At 34.6% G+C, this 19,886-nt stretch overlaps 1 protein-coding gene across 1 annotated transcript; it reads left to right on the top strand.

Annotated features, from left to right (window-relative positions):
* The first annotated feature begins 3,549 nt into the window (after window positions 1–3,549).
* On the top strand, window positions 3,550–17,500 carry LOC106134913 (WW domain-binding protein 11). Its single transcript, XM_060946409.1, has 11 exons — window positions 3,550–3,742; window positions 6,623–6,748; window positions 7,350–7,447; window positions 8,880–9,026; window positions 9,492–9,593; window positions 12,609–12,791; window positions 13,147–13,415; window positions 13,740–13,888; window positions 14,446–14,691; window positions 15,870–16,094; window positions 17,356–17,500. Exons 1-10 carry the CDS (start codon window positions 3,679–3,681, stop codon window positions 16,079–16,081), a joined length of 1,596 nt encoding a protein of 531 aa, XP_060802392.1. The 5' UTR covers window positions 3,550–3,678; the 3' UTR covers window positions 16,082–16,094; window positions 17,356–17,500.
* Window positions 17,501–19,886: the final 2,386 nt, after the last annotated feature.

Genomic DNA, 19,886 nt, shown 5'->3' on the forward strand with positions numbered 1-19,886 from the left:
GACTATTTTAAATACTTACCTAGCTAACCATTATTACATACTGGTATTAATTACATTGCTTCATTAAACTACAATAGATTGTAGTGTGTCTTTATTGATACAGATAAAAGAAATTGTGAGAAAAATTAAAAATACATACATTACTGTACAGACACTTTTTACTGTCTTATTTCGTGCTGGCAGTAACCAGCAACTCCGTTTGCGTGTTATTGGAAATACGAAGGTTAAGGTAATTACATACATACTTACATACATATGGTCACGTCTATATCCCTGGTGGGGTAGACAGAGCCAACAGTCTTGAAAAGAGTGAAAGGCTACGCTCAGCTATTTGGCTTAATGATAGAATTGAGATTCAAATAGTGACAGGTTGCTAGCCCATCGCTTAAAGACACAATCCCAAGTTTGTAAGCCTATCCCTTAGTCGCCTTTCACGACATCCATAGGAAAGAGATGGAGTGGTCCTATTCTCTTTTGTGCTGGTGCCAGGAACCACACGGCACTTTAAGGTAATTAAATTTAACCAAATTCCCCAAAATAAATTTCTACGAAATTTGGCATTACGTAGGACATAAATTGGATTAACGAAAAATACTTTATAGCCCAAAATTCTCACGGCAGCGAAGCCCTAGTGCACATACAGTTGACGACAGCAACTATTTAATAATCCGTACTATCATTATGCAGAGAAAAAGAGATTCATACTTTTGTTTGTAACGAATAAACTCAAAAACTATCATCAGGTTGAAGAACTTTTCGTAAGACGTAATTTCCGTACATATTACAGACTAGCTGGTCCCTTTGGCTTCCACATCTCATGATCCAGATCTTCCATTTTTTTCGGTAACAGAAAATGCTCGTCAGGTTGAACGACTTATGTTAAGACGTTTTTTCGATATTTCCTATAGGTTCTACATCAGCTGTTCCAGATTCCGAAAAATTTTTTTTTGTTTTTATCACACAGTAGGTGTACGCACATTTAAAACTATAAACACCATAAATTATCTTTTCGTAGGATTTTGGAAAATTCTTTCTTAATGCATCCCTAGGCCACCTAAGCCAAATTTAAAACCTAGTCAGAGGTACCTCTGTGTTTTGACTATGAGTACAACGGAGCACAGTCAGTCAGTTTCCTCTTTTAAACAGACGCTTATTATCAACAATATGTACATTTGACAAGACAGTAAAATATTGTCTGTAGGTACATTAAGTATATTTAAAACTAGCTGTGCTTGAGACTTCGTCCGCGTGGAATAGTTATTTTGGGCATCACTGAAGTCCTCAAAATTGAATAATTTGCCCCGTTTTTTTTCACATTTTCCATTATTTCTTCGCTCCTAATTAGTTGTAGCGCGATGTTATATAGCCTTCCTCGATAAATGATCTATTCAACACAAAAATAATTTTTCAATTCCAACCAGTAGTTCCCGAGATTAGCGCGTTCAAACAAACAAACAAACTTCAGCTATATAATATTAGTACCTATATAATATACCGAGCATGAATTTGAAAAAAAAATCTGTTTGTACACGCTAATTTTCGGAATTACACAACGGATTTACAAGCATTTTTTTAAATTAATTGATTGATTTAAGAGGAAGGTTTATATAAATAAATGCTACGAGCGAAGTTAGTGCGAGTCGCTGGATAAATGAGATTAAATTTTTATAAAGCTAACGTAACCTTTCAGTATTTTTGAGACTGTTGGCTCTGTTAATCCCTCAAGGTATATAGATGTGACTATATGAATGGATTTTATGCAGAGTTTTGTGCGTATACTTACAAGACGAGGCAGCATGGTTTTTGATCTTAGCCTAATCCATGTGCGACAGTCAGTAATAAAAAAAGATTGTTCGTAGTGATGCAAAGATAAATGTCAATCGACCGTGAGTATCTAAAATTATCTAAAATTAAAGATTATGATTATAATAGTAACGATGGAGCAAATCGAGAATTCGAGATTCAATTCCTAGTATACCACGAGAGTTCGGAAAGTTGGTAGGTATATTTAAAATATGAATATGAATGTGAATGTGATGAAATTCAAAACATTTGTCAATGTTATATGTAGGAATAATTTGCAAGAGTCATACGAGTACCAAATATTTTTATCAATACTTTTGTATTTAACAATTTTTTAATCAATATGTATTTGATACATACATTGATAATACAAATATGTATTTGATATGTTTTTTTTTTGAGACTAATTTACCACGTAGGTAGGTAGATCCTACAAACGACAAATGTAGATCTGATATGTTGAATGAAAGGATATTATTAATCTTACTCCTGGCTTTAGTCCTGGTTGCATTCGAATCACTCAGAAGTGAGTCCTAGGGTATGCCTTTGAACATGGATCCTGGATTGGGTGAGTCAGGTTTTTACATGAAGCGACTTCCATCTGACCTCCGCAACCTTTGCAGGTAAACCTAACCCGTATAGGATCAATTGCCTGAATTTGTAGGTTTTCTCACGATGTTTTCTGTCACCGTAACAGCTTTAGTATTCAAACTAATGTACATAAACTTCGAAAATAGTCATTGGTACATGGCCGAGGTGGGATTCAAACCGTGCCTTTATGCGCATCACGCATTTTAATCGCGCACATTACCGATTTGACCACCGACTCTCAACAAAATTATTAATATGACTTATTAATATTTATTTACGATTCTAGTTCATTTGTATTGTATCTAAAAATATTTAATAAACTACAAACCTTCTAGTATTAAATAGAATAAGAACACGAAGTTTTTAAACAAGGTCGAAGAAGAAATCATTCTTTCTTTCTTTCTTTCTTTCTTTTCTATATTATGGCTTCCACCGGACTTTCGGTGATTCTGCCAATGTCATGGTTTGAAGAGACACGAAGTTATAAAAATGGACGGTATACAATCTGAAGAAATCATTCAGTGATGCTTGTCCTGTGATATTATCACTACCTTAAAATCTAAATAAATAAGTGTAAAACCTAGTTACAAATTATCTTTTTAGTTATCAAAATCTGACTTATTAATTTTGTAGATATGCTTTTTATTATTATTATTTAAAAAATATTAATAAGTAAATTTGATAATATAAAAAAAATATTAATTAGTAAATTGTATCATATGTTATGATTGTAGTGGTCTACCAGCGTTCCATGTTTTGTATTTACTTTGTAAGAACTTTCCTACGATCATGGATACAATAAATAATTAAATTAAGACTCTTACGCTTTGATGTCCAAAATTTTTCTTTTTTCAACTTATATCAAAGTATTACTACTTTGTTACAAATTTTATCGATATCAGTTCAGTGGTGAATCGTTAATTAACAGAAATACCTTTGCTTGTAATATCTTTTTTTTTTACTAGGTACATATATTACATTTATAAATATTTTGTTGTACTCATATTATGCAAATAAAAGTTTGAATTTGAATTTGAACTATTACTTATCACTAACCTTCCGATTCCGATTTAAGTGATTCAGATACGATTCATAGAATCTACAACACTATATCTGTCAATGTCACAAGAAGAAATTGTCAATTTGAAATGTCTATCTGTCTATCAAGCAAGCAAGAACATTTCCTTGGCGTTGTGGTAGTATGTGAAGTGGTTATTGGGAATTAATCGAAACACACAAGATTTTCTCTTATATATGAAGAACTAGAAAGAAAAAACTATAAAGATGGGTCGCCGATCTATTAATACCACTAAAAGTGGTAAATATATGAACCCCACGGATCAAGCTAGTAAGTAAATATTGTTGATATATTTGCTATATTAAATTTTACCAATTTGTCTGTAATTAAAAAACAATGGACAATTTTCATGTAGAAAACAATTTAAAAATACACGCACAATCATCCTTCCAAACAGGTAATTTGATCTCGCAGCTAGTGAACCGAACATTACATAAATAATCACGTTTATATCCCTTGCTAGACATAGCCAACTGCTATACAGTTTGAAATCGACCAATAAGACACTTCTCTTTTGAATTAAAAAGAAAATCACATTGTATTATACATATTATATTGGAGAATTTCAGCATGTATAAAAAAAATACACTTTAGTTGATAATGTTTGGTCAAAAACAGGATTTCATTTTACTGGCAAACAAAGGATCCTCAGACAGAAGCATCTTTGTCTTTTTGGAGTGAACAACACTGTAAACCTGACTTAATCAATATGTGCATAGATAGACCAGTAGGGTTAGTGCGACTTCAACTGGGCCTTTGGTCCAGAGTGGTGAGGATGGATATATATTTAAACTTTATTCTCGTAAAATGTACAATATGTGAACATAATGTCACAAGGCATCTCTGCCAGTTGAACCTTTGTACCAAACTGAGAGGGATGTACGGGTGGTGCGATATCTGTAAAAGAAATAAAAATATGAATAAAAGGTTCCACTTACATACATACAATAATTTAAACACATAACATAAGATTATAGAAATATACTCCTTATAAAATAAACACCCATATACTTCATAAGTTGGATATTGGGGAATAATATTTAAAATGAAATTTTACTATACATACTGTATTTTTTTGCAATCACCAATTAATATTTTATAAGTAAATAAAAGTGCAATGAATATAATTCCTTCAGTTTCTATTTAACCAAAGAGAGATAGTAGCACCTTTATACTGTTCTATATTATTTATTTATTTATTTAAACTTTATTGCACAAAATACAAATTGCACCTTCAGTGCAACAAAGTCACAACAACTTTTTTAAATTTTACAGGAGAGAAGACTTAATTTTTTTTTCTCATGTATTAGATTATTTCTGGATTACTATTTATAGTAGGTTTAACATCTTTGCAATTAAATTGTTTTCTTTTGCGGATGTTTTTGTTGCCCCAAGTAAAGGTATGATTAAAAAACAATTTGGTATACTTAGTTTGTTTTTACAATTTTAGCTACTTGTGACTTTGTTGCACTGAAGGAGTGAAATGTATAGCACAATTGGCAGACTTAATGCTGAAAGCATTATCTACCAGTCAACAATTGGGTCAGACAGGGAACTTTATGTGGGGTTAAACTAAATAAATATATTTTCTACACAAAATATAAAATAAAATAATTATAATTTACATACATAAAAACTACAATAGATATACAATATACATAAATAAATGGGTGCAGAGATTACCGAAATGAGTGAAAAGGCTTATAGGTATTAAATACCCTCAGGACTCAAGAAAAACCCGTAAACCCTATTTGAAAGTAGAACGACTTAGGGATGTCCTGATGGACTTAGGAAGTGAATTCCAGAGCCTAACAGCCATAATGGCGAATGGAGGCAATACCTGTACGGTGAAAAGGGATAGCAAGAGTTCACTTATTTCAAGAATGTAGGATTTTTTAATTAATGCTCCTGTATGTTTTTGTGTACATAAAACAATAAAGTAAATAAATGTAATTTTTAATTTTAACTTATAACAACTTATACAACTTTTGATCAATGATTCTGGAGTTTAAAATAATACTTTGGATTATGTATAACATATGTTGGGTACTTTGTATTATCATAATATGTTATGAAATATTTTTGATATTGCACAATGTTGTGAAATGAATAACAAACCAAGCTACTTGGCAATCTACATTCCATGGATTTCTTATAATGGTTCTATATTTAGACAGCCATATGATTCTCGACGTTTATAAATTGCAAGCTTCCATGCTGGTGTTGTAACAAAAAAAGTGTGTGCCAGCTTCCTGTACAGATTGCAAAAGTCAACCATGGAAAAAGCTCATAAACTTAGAATTCATCCTTGAGGCGATGGGCTTGCAACTATGTTCCAATTCTACATTCAGCCATTCAGTTGAATGTGGCCTTTGAGTCTGTTTAAGATTGTTGGCTCTATCTAGCCCATGAGGCATGGAGCAATGATTATATGGTAGTATGTTTGAATGGTTGCTTTTTCGTTGGGTCAGAGCTAATAAGTGAGATGGTGATGACTGTTGAAAAGTAATGATGATTGTGATTTGTAGCCATATGTCTTAAAAATGTATCTGGTACTCTTGATGACCTGTTTGGCTCAGATGTCTGATTCTTTCCTTTGAAAAAAGTTCCAATAGCTCTGAGGTTTGATCCCCGTTCAGGTCTGGAAAAAGATTTTTACTTTTAGGACTGGGTATTGCAAATTTATCTACTTAAGAATTTACTATAAAATGTATTATTATCATTGAGTTAGTATCCACAGCATCCCTAATACAAATCTTGAAATTTGTATTTGCACTTCATGTTTGCACTTCAAGACTTACCTAATATGTATGATTTATCCCGTATTTATTTATTTACTTTAGTTGATCTTTATGTGCATGGTTACATACAAAAACCAAGGTAACTTGCATAAAGCATTTTGCTTCATTCAGAGTTTTAATGGTACTTGTCTGGAGGAAGCCCCAAGTCGGTTAGGCAAGTAGAAATATGTGGTGTCTGTACACCTCTAGACAGAGCATGACTTAATTATAACGTTGTGAATAAAAAAATATACTTAAATAATTTTTTATCATTATTTAAGTATATTTTTTTAAAATAACTATTGACTTTAATTTTTACTTAGAGTATTAAGTTTAATTTTTACTTACAATATTTACTTTTGTTTTACAGGAAAAGAAGCCAGAAAGAAAGAATTGAAGAAAAATAAAAGGCAAAGGCAAATGGTTCGGGCGGCGGTACTCAAAATGAAAGATCCCACACAGATACTTGAGGAACTACAAAAAATTGATGAAATGGGTAAGTGTTTTGTTGTCTACCTTACTTCAATTATAGCTACCATTAATTATTTTTCTTCTGTTCATAAATTCTGGTTGCGTTTGTATAAATTATAATTGCTGTGCTGAGTAACATAGCTTTACTATCATTTGCATGTTAGATTCCTTACTGCAACTACAGTCTTTTATTATTCTGAATTTAATAGTGCTGTTTTTAAATTTCTATATCTTCTGCAAACAGAAATGACATGCATCTTATTTAGGGTTCCCATCTCTAAAATTTGGAAAACCGGACAAGACGCGTGAAAACCCCGGATTTTAGAGTCCGAAAGCCGGACATGTTAACAAGATCTTTTAAACATATACAATGCAATAAAAGACATTTGAATATTAAACAACAAATCAGAACATTTTTAAAGATTAGACCTACAGCAAGGTTTTTTTATTTATTATTTTTTTTTTATTTATTAATATTTTAATTCTAAAAATAAAACCTTCCCCGGACGCTCCCCGGATGCCCTCTAAACTAGGACAAATTCGGGGAAACCCGGACGGATGGCAACCCTAATCTTATTTAAATTTTTATTTAAATAAGATGCAAACTTTTCGATTTTGGTTTTTAGAATATAATGTGCTGCAACCATCGCCGCTCAATGAAAAAGTTTTAAAAGAAAAAAGAAAAAAACTTAGAGAAACATTTGATAGAGTTCTCAAAATGTATGTAAGTATCATTCAGTTTAATGTTTTGGTAAGTATGCATTAAGTATATAAAATAAACAGTTTTATGGCAATGTGCTACAGTAAGTTTAAATCCAGACCATTGGACTCAAAACAAACAAGTTTATAAAATCAAATACATAATGCACATGGTCAGGACCTGAGATAATGTTCATTTATATAATTAAGTCTACAACCCTTGCGGGGTAGACAGAGCCAGAAATCCTTAAAAATGATAGAATTGAGATTCAAATAATGACAGGTTGCTAGCCCGTCGCCTAAAAGAAGAATCCGAAGTTTATAAGCCTATTCCATAGTGGCCTTTTACAACATTCATGGGAAAGCCATGGAGTGGTACTATTCTTTTTTATATTGGTGCTGGGAACCACACGGCTGGCTTCCACGTTGGTCTTGTAGCAAAGGAAAAAAACATAGCGTGTGCCAACTGCTTCAAGTTATAATTAGTCCTAGATTAATTATTACAATCTTTGAGAATGTATATGATTTTATTTTGACAAACTTTATCAAAGACGTCAAAACTGTTTAGTCATTCTGATGGTGGTGATTGCCAGCTTTCTGAATGATTACGATGATGGCATGTCAAGCGGGCGATGGATCATAGCGAGGTGTGATAAGATTTCGTGCTACACCACTACGTCGCATGGTAAAGCTGAACAAAAATGTTTATGATAATGATAACGATTCCATTGTTTACTAGTTGTTACCTACTTTCTACCGTGCCGTGTGGTTACTTAAGAATAGGACCACTCCAAGTCTTTCCCATGGATGTCGTAAAAGGCGACTAAGGGAGGAGCTAAATTAGCTTGGTATTCTTGTAGGCGATGGGCTCGTAATCTGTCACTGTTTGAATCTCAATAACATCAGTTAGCCAAACAGCTGTACGTGGCCTTTTAGTCTTTTTAAAACTTGGCTTTGTCTACCCCGCGAGGGATATGTATATGTTTCTGCATCTAAGTCACACTGAAGCGGGTTCGATTTCCGGTCAGGTTATAAGATAAACGATCAACGAATCTTTTCCGATTGGCACGTCGTTGATGTTTATCTATTTAAGTATTTATAAAATATACTAAGGATGTAACGTAGAAATTAGTAGCCATAGCGCAGTCTCGAACTTACTTTGCAGCTAGCCTTTATGTTCAAACTGGTATAATTATTTTACGTGGCCCGTACATGAGATAAGAGATGTTTACGGGTAATAATACGTGTGGTTTCTAAAATCAATATAGAAAAACAATTATTTAAGAGATTTCTGCCTTTACTCAAATAGTTAAAAGCTAAATGTTAAAAGTAATTTGATCAAATTTTCGAAACTAAATTACTAGATGTGTTTCTTACAAGTTACGTTTCATACGTTTATTGCAATCAATAATTTATTTTATTAATTGTGTAAACTCTTACATTATTTTTTATTTCAGGACAAAGACGAACCAGAGAAGTGGGTGGAGCTGAAGCGGCAAGAGATGGAGTATGAGAAACGGAGGGCGCATCTGATCTCTTACTACGAGTCAGTGAAACACGCCCAGTCGGTACAAGTTGATGATATCCCTTTGCCGACTATACAAGTGAGTATTTTATTACATCCACAGTAAGAAAGTCTTTATTCAAACTATTAATATAGAGAAAAGATTTGTATTTTCATGTTTGAAAGGAATAAACTCACCTTCATGACAAAAGTGGCCTACACTTTTTTCTGGAATCCCCCACGGAAGCGAAGCCCTGCGCAAAAGCTAGTGCGACATAAGCCGTGTCTCACTATGTACAACTATAAAATTATCGTTCTTCTATTGTCTCATATACTTAAGGAAAGTCAGGTCAAGCAAAATAACTCAAAGCGATTGCCGTTTGAACTTCATAATCCTTCTAACAACCTAACCTAACCTTGGGTAACCTTAATTAAACTAATATAAAATACTATATTATCCATTATGGTAACCAGTTGCCTATGTGCAGTTTTATACGATTATATCTCTCGCCTTAATACGAGAAACTATTACGTATTAGTCATTACATTATAAATAATTTTTTAGGTTCCAGAAAATGTGCTTTACGGCAATTTGCCATCACAAATACCCCTTCCAATGGACATAACTCAGCCAACTCCGAAGCCTATATTGAAACACTACCCTAAGGTGAGTACATATTCGTTTTTTGTGGTTGCGTTTCCTTCATCTGTTTTTGTACGACATTTAGAAAATACATTCACATGTTCGGCAAAACTTCGTTTCGATTTTATTATGACATGAAACGGGAAAGCGACATTTTTTTGCGCGATAAACAGTGTCGCAGTGTCGTCTGTGCAGGTTGGCAGGTTTAATAAACCTTTTTACGGTATTTTGCATTCTTAAAAAGTGACTTCACTCTAAAAAATGCAAAAAATCCAGCTAAAATCCATTGTGTTCTTTTAGAACGTTAACTGTTTCACTTTTACATATTTTTCAGGTATTGTTAAAATATTATAAGTATAGTTCATTTATATGTAAGGGATTATGGCGGGCTAAATTTAAATAGATTCAGAGATTCAAACATTTATTTGCCGACAATGATTATTTGATAAGTACAATACAGGTGTTATGTACAATTTTTCTTATCATAGCAACTCAGCGTGTATTGCAAATTTTATCAACAACAATGTACTTATAAATAAAAATAATAATATGCCTACGTAATTCATCCACATTAAAACTGTATATAAAACAAACTTTATAAGAAATGCACTATAAAATGATAAATATTCAACCATTGGGTTAAGTAGATATTTTTACTACGCTTTTATTAGCTTGGGTTGTATGTATGTATGTATGTATGTAGGTATGTATGTATGTATGTATGTATGTATGTAACGGAACCTTTGAGCTTAATTTTCACTGATTTCTAAACGTCTGATAAACTTGAAACTTTGCACACGTATCAAGGACCGATGACAATGCAATATTTTGATAAGAGTTTCTCATTATCCTTATTAAAACTGCCAGGATTAATAAATTCATTTTTAGATCCTTCGTATGAGAGTAAGAGAGACAGAGATAGCACCAGTGCCAGTAATCTCCATACAAGAAACCAAGAAGTTCTGACGTATAAGGAGTCCAAAAAGAGATGTAATATATTTCCATATAATGTTACTATTAACCTGAGGCTTTTTTATTTCATCGCATCGCTCCATTTAGAATTACCATTAGAAACAATAGTAGAATTAGTAGAATATTTTAAAACAATAAAAAATATATAAGTAATAAAACAAAAGTAATAAATGAAAATTGAACAACTAAATTTACAACAATACAAGAATAAAGTTACTACCTACAGAACTTTGCGATATTTAATACGTATTTAACATATTAATGCAATTCTTGAATTAACATTAGGTATCTTTTGCCTATTTATAATAGCAACACTGTAATACTCGTTTAAGAAATGAGTGACAGTTTATTTTATGTCAAATAATTTTTGCAGTAAGTAAGTTTGTTTTGAATTCGATTAGTAAACCTGTAAACTTTCTTTCTGTTTGTTTATACCGGTGCCTGTGTATTTACCTATTTGCACTTTGTTTTGTGCTGATAACTTGTCGTTATTTGTAGTTTGGAATCTTCCGTTGAGTCGAGCTTTGTTCCGGATATTCGTGTGATTTTATCATCTGAGATTGGACTCTGACTGTGTTCACTGTGTTGTGCAGATATTTTTTAGATAGGACTCCTGTAAAAAGTACCTGATTATTTGAGATAGGAGTCCCAAGTTTGTGTTTGTTTTTGTGAAAGACAGTTTTACAACGAAAGTGCCACGATGTCTTCAGATAAACATTGTTGCGTTCCTGGTTGTAAAGGCAGTGGAGGTATGTTTGAAATATTTTTGTTCCTGTATCAATCTGCCTCTTAATCTTGTGGTTTGATTCCTGACAAGGCCACAATCGAAAATTATTATGTTTGCTGGATAGTCAAAAATATTATTAACAGTGATTTATCACTATAAAATTCTTTTCAACTGGGTTTAACAATCATCATACATACATACATACATATAATCACGTCTATATCCCTTGCGGGGTAGACAGAGCCAACAGTCTTGTAAAGACTGATAGGCCACCTTCAGCTATTTGGCTTTAAGATAGAATTGAGATTCAAATAGTGACAGGTTGCTAGCCCATCACCTAAAAAAGAATCATAATGATGAGAATATTATGAGATTTAATCCAATCAGGCCACATATAACTTTAAGAAAGTTAGTTGTGAAAACCGCCGGCGATGGGCGCATGGTTGCGAAAGTCTTTTCTAGTAAGATAGTTATACTAGAAGTGTTAACTTCCAAAAAATAATTGTATAAAAAAACTAAAAAACTGCACTTTTTATTGCTAATCGAACTAAAAAATAGAAAATAAATAATAGTTTAAAAAAAACTAAAAAACTACGCTTTTATTGCTAATCAAACTAAAAAATAGAAAATAAAAATTAATGACAAAGGAATTCAGTAGTAGCAAGTCGAACAATCAGTTATAGTCAGTTGTAGTAGTAATTACCTCGGATTAAAATTATAACAAAATTAAAGTTATTAACAAAACAATTTAAATCGGAGTAAAAAGCGTGGGGTGCATTTTACTTCATTTTCATAACTCTCTTGTCATAAATATATGCTAATAGAATGATTTTAATATTTACTACATCAGGCACCCCACGCTTTTTACTCAGATTTAAATTGTTTTGTTAATAAATTTAATTTTGTTATAATTTTAATCCGAGGTAATTACTACTACAACTGACTATAACTGATTGTTCGACTTGCTACTACTGAATTCCTTTGTCATTAATTTTTATTTTCTATTTTTTAGTTTGATTAGCAATAAAAGCGTAGTTTTTTAGTTTTTTTTAAACTATTATTTTTTTATTATATTATTATTAGTTCTACATTCATTCATGTTTTTTTAATGTAGACAATATGCATTCGCCCACGATTTGGATTTAAGAGATCTATTTTTGTAAATTGACGTCCGATGAAAATGCTGCAGTGTAGTTTGTTCCGCCGCTTCTTCTACACATGCGCTTTGGAAGCGGTAGTAGTTATAATTAGATTTAAGTTATGTGACGTCGATAAGTGATACCTTGTATACAATTTTGAAAATAAATCTATTCTATTCTATTATTCTATGTATTATACAGGAATGTCGGCCAGCAGGCGTGGACCCGCCGGGCGTGCCCCCCGGGCCCCCGCCAGACTTCGTGAACATCCTCCTGGAGGCCACCAAGCTCGAGAGCGTTGCGAAGATCAAAGAACCAGTCAAAGAGAAGAAGCAGTTAAGGTTCTTGGATATGCCCGATGAAGGACCGCCTGGTGAATGCATGGTGGGTATTTGTAAGGTGAAATCAAAAAAGCCAATTTCAAAATTTTTGAATAGTAAAAAAATCCTTGGAATAAACGCCGCACGTTAGAATCTCAAAATGAGGCGTGTTAAGCTTTGGTGTGTAAAATATGAGAAATTTATTAAAACATTGAGACAATAATTTTAACCGAGTAAATTTTGCTTCACTGAACTTTTGGGCTGATCGGAAAGATATCAATCAAGTTACAACACTAGATACTAAGTTCTTAATAAATAGTAACACCTCGTAACAATTCTTACACGTCCGTTTATAAAGGATCAGTATACTTATCACACCTGAAGGGTTTTTATATACCGTTTTATATATTTTTTTACAGACATCCTGTCACATGGACGTACCTGTGCCCAATCCGATCATACCGGCAGTAGTACCGCACGTGCCAAATTATGATGGAGAAGAAATTGAACCGCCCGAGCGTCCTGTCACTCCGCCAGTGGTACCCGTGGCTGCACCAGCTCCAAAACCTACTTCGCTACAGCAAAGGATGTTGGCGCTTTCTGGGCAGAACATAGATGATTTTATGAAAGAGATGGAAGAGGTGCATAAGAAGAGAGAAAGGGACAGAGCTGCTGATTTGAATGCTAGGTAAGTTTTTGTAATAAAAAATATTTGTATTGTCATGACACTAAATACTTGAATCTTGAAGAATGATGTCTCTTCTATGATCTTGCATGATACGCTGTTTTCGGCAACGTTGTCAAGCTGTCAAAATTAATTATGAAAACGTTTGTTGTTAAAAGCATCAGAAACACAAATTTCTACATATCAGTCAAGTAAGCATGTAACAGACTTTTATACGACATATAATTACGATATAATTCACAATAGTATGTATTTACAATACTACTACTACCACTACTACTACTATACTACACTAAACAACTATACTATTGTATTTATTTTGTCTAGACTGAGCGCCCTAAAACGCAACGGAGTATCGTCTCGAGACAGCGACTCGGACAGCGACGGCGAGCCGCCCCAGCCACAGCCGCCGCAACTCGATTTGTTGGAACCGCCCGGACTTGAGATGAGGGCGATGCCCCCGCCTCTAATACCAGGTAACTTTATCGTGACTTAGTTATACTTAGGTCATACTACTAGGTCATTTTATCATAGTAGAAGATGCGTAAAACGTCGCAACTAGATTGCTAGTGACAGTTTTAATATCGTCCGGACTCGAGATGAAGACGATGCCATCTAATGGTAATATAGGGTATCTTTATCATAGCTCATAGTACCGGGTAATTACATTTTAGGGAGCTCATTGTAGAAGATGTAATACTCTATCATAGTCAAGAACAATACTCTATGTTATTCTGACAGCTTCAAAGCACAAACAATGGTCGATAGATGTAGCCACCGGCCGCATTATACTCGTAGTTTTGTTTCGATGAGTTTCTTGATTATTGTGAATTATAGTTAAATCATTTGTTTTTTTTTTATTAATCTAAAAGAGTTAGTTCAGTCAACATCAGGGAAATTATACAAGACTTTGCCAATAACTCTTTCACGAGATAAAAGAAGCGATTCTGCAGTGAATTTGTATATGTTTATGTCCTGTTGATTGTACTCTAACCAAAAGCATTCGTGTTTTAATACTATACTATCTTTCCAGGGCTCCGTCCACCACTACGCGCGCCACTGGGCCCTCCCCCGGGGCTGCCGCCGCGTCCCCCCGGCCCCCCGGGCCCCCCGCCGGGGCTGCCCCCGCGCGCGCTGCTCCGCCCCCCCGGCCCGCCCCCCGGAGCCCCCCCGCGGTTGCTACGGCCGCTACAGCCCCCGCCACCGCCGAAACCACTGCCACAGTTGTCTGTGCTGTCCGCCGCGCCACAGCTTATATCGAAGAAGGATGGGGTGCAAGGTATGTATTTTCAAGTGTAAAATTTTATTAAAATAGTAACAGATTAAGGTTACATCCGCCTATCCCCCGAAGCCCCACTGTTGTTACTGCGGTCGTTACAATCGCCCACCACCGCCAGAAACCGCTGCCTATCTGTTTTGTCTACGGCGACACAATTTGTATCGGAGAAGAATGGAGCGCTAGGTTAGCTATATTTTTATGTATGAAATCATAGACATAGCAACAGCTTAGGTAGATCTACCCACCTCCTCGGAGCCTTCCAAGTAGTAATGGTATGATTCTTCTAAATGAGCGTACTACTACGCCCCTACAATGATCATTCCCGCGTAAGCCATTACCACATCTGTCTATGTTGTCGGCGGTCGCTGGGTGTTGGACCGTCGGAGCCATTGCTACATCTTGCGGTTTTGTCTGCGGTGCCACGGCTTATAGAACAAGAATAGGGCGCAAATGTCCATATAGTCACAATTTAAATAAGTATTGTGACCGAGGTCTAAAAGAAAGTAATAGGTACAAGAGATTTGATGCGCTGTGCCGACTCTAAATATTTTCTTTACCTTTCATAATGTTTGTAATCAAAACTATAAAAAGCCAAACATTTGATAAAGATAAACTTGAAAGAGTTCAGTTTAACAAAAACAGGAAAGGCTATCTAACTGTGGTCAAAGACCTATTTTTTATTATCTGCACTTAAACATTGTTATTTGGCTAGTTTCTAATTTTATGAATGAAATTTAATTTTACCCAATAAAAGGCACACCAACTATGACCTCTATGGAAGTTTTAGGTATTCGAATTTAGAATTCTAGTCAAGGTTGATTACGATTACGATTGTTGATAAAAATGTTGCGAGAACTAACAATTTGAAGATGGCTAGTATACTTGGCTGCAAAAACAGAATCCCAAAAACAGGGAAGGGAACGATTATAGACCCGACCGCTACCAAAGGGAAGATATTCCACAAGGCTAGGTTGTTCTGTCTTGGGAACCGCGGTTCCCTCAATGTTTGAGTCGTAGGTGTATATACAATCCAAATTTTTATTGTTATTTTGTTTTTGCTACAAGTAATAATAACAATATAACAATAAAAAAGAAGATTTGGTAAAGATGTCGCCACATGTATTTTCACTAAGGCTCAGTTATAACTATTGGTAAAACAAAAATAAATATTATTACAGGTGCAACTATCAGCGCCAAGCCCCAAATCAGGAATCTATCCGCTGACGTCACTCGCTTCGTCCCGTCCGCTTTACGAGTCAAGCGGGAAGACAAGAAAGCGAAACCAGGCTTGAAGACCACTGTACACAGGGCAGCAGACATACCGAAACAAGCCCCGAGCAAAGACGACGCGTACATGCAGTTCATGAAGGAAATGGAAGGCTTGTTATAGTGTAATCAATAAAGTAAGTTCACTCAAATTGTTGATTATCATTTTTAAATCCATGTGTTCGAAGATAAAATCTTCTGGGAGACTTCTAAGTTTTTAATTTTGGTAAGTCTGTGTCCGTAGTTTGTTTAACAAAAAAATTTTGGCTTAGTAAAAAGAAAAAAGAAAGGAAAATTTTGTACAATGGACATTTAGGTATGTAGTTGACGGTTAGTGCTCAGAATAAAAATGCGCTTTATTATTTTTTATGATTGTATTTGAAAAAAAAAAAACGGAAACCTATTTTTCTCTGCAAGTGAACTTTAAGCAACCGATTAAATAAAAAAAAAGAATATTATCATCCCATGCAAATTGAACGAGCTGTACGCTTTTTATAGAAATAATTTTTAAATTTAATGTGTGATTCATGTTCTAAAGTGATTATAAAAAGAATGCTTAAAAGCCAACCTGTATAACAGTTCTCCCAGGTAAAATCACGCTGAATTGTTCGTACAATATGTTTACCAATACTTGCCGAACTTACAACCGATCAGCAGTCCCTATTTAGTTATCTATTCAAGGTCTCGTGTAGTAAATGTCAATAGGCCATAGGTTCGAACACGAGGTTTTCCTGAGATAATAAGGTGTATAATACCATGTAAACAAATGCTGATGTTGATAATTGCTCGAAAACAAGATATCTTAATGCGTATTTCAGTACAAAGTATAAGCCACACAGCGGTTTAAGAAATTCTAAATAAAAAGAGGGTACTGATTGAGTGACATATCAAATCAACTCACAGCCAAACCGCTTGGTCTAGAAACTTGAAATTTTGCATGTAGGTGCCTTATGTGGTCTACACATACATACATACATACATACCGTCACGTCTATATCCCTTGCGGGGTAGACAGAGCCAACAGTCTTGAAAAGACTGAATGGCCACGTTCAGCTATTTGGCTTAACGATAGAATTGAGATTCAACTAGTGACAGGTTGCTAGCCCATCGCCTAAAAAAGAATCCCAAGTTTGTAAGCCTATCCCTTAGTCGCCTTTTACGACATCCATGGGAAAGAGATGGAGTGGTCCTATTCTTTTTTGTATTGGTGCCGGGAACCACACGGTTAATTTACTTACGTTAATTTACGGACTTATGTGGTCTAGGGGAGACTAAGTGTGGATTTGCCGAAATTCCCGCGGGAACGGAAATTTAGAAAAAATACATAGTGTTTGTTTTTACGTGCAGATCATAAAAGTCAATCAAAGTCAGCTAATTAATTTGTATTTTCTCTTTTAGGTGATGGGCTAGCAACCTATCAATATTTGAATCTTCATTTGAAATCTTCAGCTGAACGTGGCTTCGCCTTTTTGAGACTATTGCATCATTATGTATGTTATTTTTTCAGAATATTATATCTTGTAATAAAAAAAAATACACTGTTGTACTAAACAATTTTTAATTAATTTAAATTATAAAATTTTAAACTTAAACTAAAAATATAAAGCCAATAACCCGTCGTCACAATAAAATCTAATTAGGCAAAACTAATACCCGTAATTAAAATTATGTTAGTATCCTCTTTAGCATAATGACATCAGTTCGACCAATGGGCACGGTCTTATGCAACATTGGTCTATGAGATCAAGGAACGCCGGGGGCATCAATGCATCATCGCTGTCGTAGGACATCTCTGTAAAAAATTCATCTTTTAGAACTTTGTTTCCTGCAGTGGGTGAATTGATTTAGAGGAAAACAAAATAGGCCGATATCACACTGTACCGTATATCGTTGATGTTTAGCATTATTTTTAACACACACAAAATCACATGCACGGTAAACGAAGAATATTTTACCAAATTTGTTAACAGATATATGCACGCACCCACTTAGGTATAATTTTGGATTGGTTGAATGGCAAAGTTATCTGGCAAAATTATATATGTCTGGGGTGTGTTTTGATATGAAGAAACAAAAACCGCATTATCAGTACCGTAAGTCCAGGCTGTTTGTGTGCACGGTGCAGTGTAACAAGCGCCTTACAGCGATTGGTAATTTATGAAGTTACAATGTTTGGGACGACGTTGATAGATTGCAAAATTTGTTGTTTCATCGAAGTCGTGCTTTATAATTACAATACAATCCCGTAATATGTCAAACAGCTGAACAAAGTTTAAAGTTAATTATTCAGTTAAGTTATTACTCAGTTTAAGAGAAAATCATTAAGGAGAAATTGACAATTGGTTGGATGACTTTATATTTTCGATGCTGTATTATGATCCTTTGCAATGTACCATATGCATATAAATAACAGTGGACCATATGCTGGTGAAAATTGTGCACATCAGTTGGTCCATGCGGAAAACATGGGTGAATTTATAACGAAATCATACACTGATTTCAAAACTTACCAGAAGAATCTCCGTAGAAGCCTCCATTACACAAATGAAACACGGCTTGTGCTAGTGCCCTCTTGCAGACAGTTTTGGAGAATCCCACATAGTTGTTTGTTAGTATGTGTGATGACACCGCGACGCTATAAACCACCAGTACGATAATGTAAACCTTGCTGTTCATTTTGATATGTTATCTGCAACATAAAACACGAATTCACGTGTATCTGTAATGGGCCATTTTATGATTCACACGCGTTGCCAGGGTTAGTAGACGTAACATAAACTAATGCCCTTTTTAATTTTATTACATAGGACATAAAATCTTCCTGTAGAAAATTGAAGAGAGAAGAAAAATACCGTTCATTATTGTCACTGCGGTGATTTCGGGAAATGCTCCGGTCTATAGCAGTCTTTTCTGGGCAGCTGAATTATGAACATTAGTCAGTTTTGTGAATTTGATGGATTGGGTCAACAAACCCCAGATAGAAGAATCACGATGAACCAAGACTTAGACAAGCCCCTTATTCATGAAATTTGAAATGTTTATCCCTCTTTCTCTAACAGTCTAGTTAGCCTAAAATCTACAAATAAAGAGAAAATAAGACTTATTGCCTTTCAACGTTTGTGAATTAGTTCCCAGTAGAACCAAAATTGATCATGACAAATGTAATGCATTTGTGGCAAACCATGAGAGGGCATTTTCAACTGTGGTGAGCTACGTGTTATGACGGTGGCTGTGGTAATCACATTGACTGAAAATTTATTTGTTAGGCACACCGTAAGATAAATATGGAAAGCGGTATACCTGCTCTCACATAAAGGTACCTAAATCTTTGAAACGTTTTAATTTTTAACAAGGTAAACAGGGCCACAGGACGATAACATAATTTTGTTGAATTGGTGTAATGATGAATAATTGGTTTGTTATCCCATTAAGAAAAATCTGTAGATTTAGACTAGTGCAATTATAGTACAAAGTATTAAATTGGCAAGTTTAAAAAAAATATGCTAATGTTCTTACCCCTTTCAATGGCTACCACAGCGACACACTTGAACGTAATGCTCCAGAAACCGAGATTCCTACGATTTTATACCCTCCTTGTTTATTCCAAATTATAATAAAACTTTCGACGGCTTTGACAGAATTATAAGAAGTTTGCAAACTTAATTATGTTTTGTATAATGTGGATATTCAGCGGGCGGCTTCGTACGCGCACAAACTTGAATGAGGATCTCATTCTAAAAAGTGTAAACATGTTATTAATAACCAGGGCGATACTATCGGGCAGCTTATCTGTATGAACTGCTCTATAAAAAGTGCGGACAAACAGACATTTGGGTTGCGAATGGCTCGCTTAGGGTAACTGTGACACAATTGCGGAGTTTGTTTTGGTCATTCATCAGTCTGCAGACGGCTTTATGTTGATTTTTCAG

This window comes from Amyelois transitella, chromosome 11 (genome assembly GCF_032362555.1).
Source record: "Amyelois transitella isolate CPQ chromosome 11, ilAmyTran1.1, whole genome shotgun sequence".
NCBI classification, from domain to species: domain Eukaryota; kingdom Metazoa; phylum Arthropoda; class Insecta; order Lepidoptera; family Pyralidae; genus Amyelois; species Amyelois transitella.

Coding starts and splice junctions, on each gene's coding strand:
- LOC106134913 (XM_060946409.1), top strand. CDS start 3,679: ATGGGTCGCCGATCTATTAATACCACTAAAAGTGGTAAATATATGAAC. Junction 12,792..13,146: donor GACCGCCTGGTGAATGCATG/GTGGGTATTTGT, acceptor ATTTTTTTACAG/ACATCCTGTCACATGGACGT. Junction 13,416..13,739: donor GCTGCTGATTTGAATGCTAG/GTAAGTTTTTGT, acceptor TATTTTGTCTAG/ACTGAGCGCCCTAAAACGCA.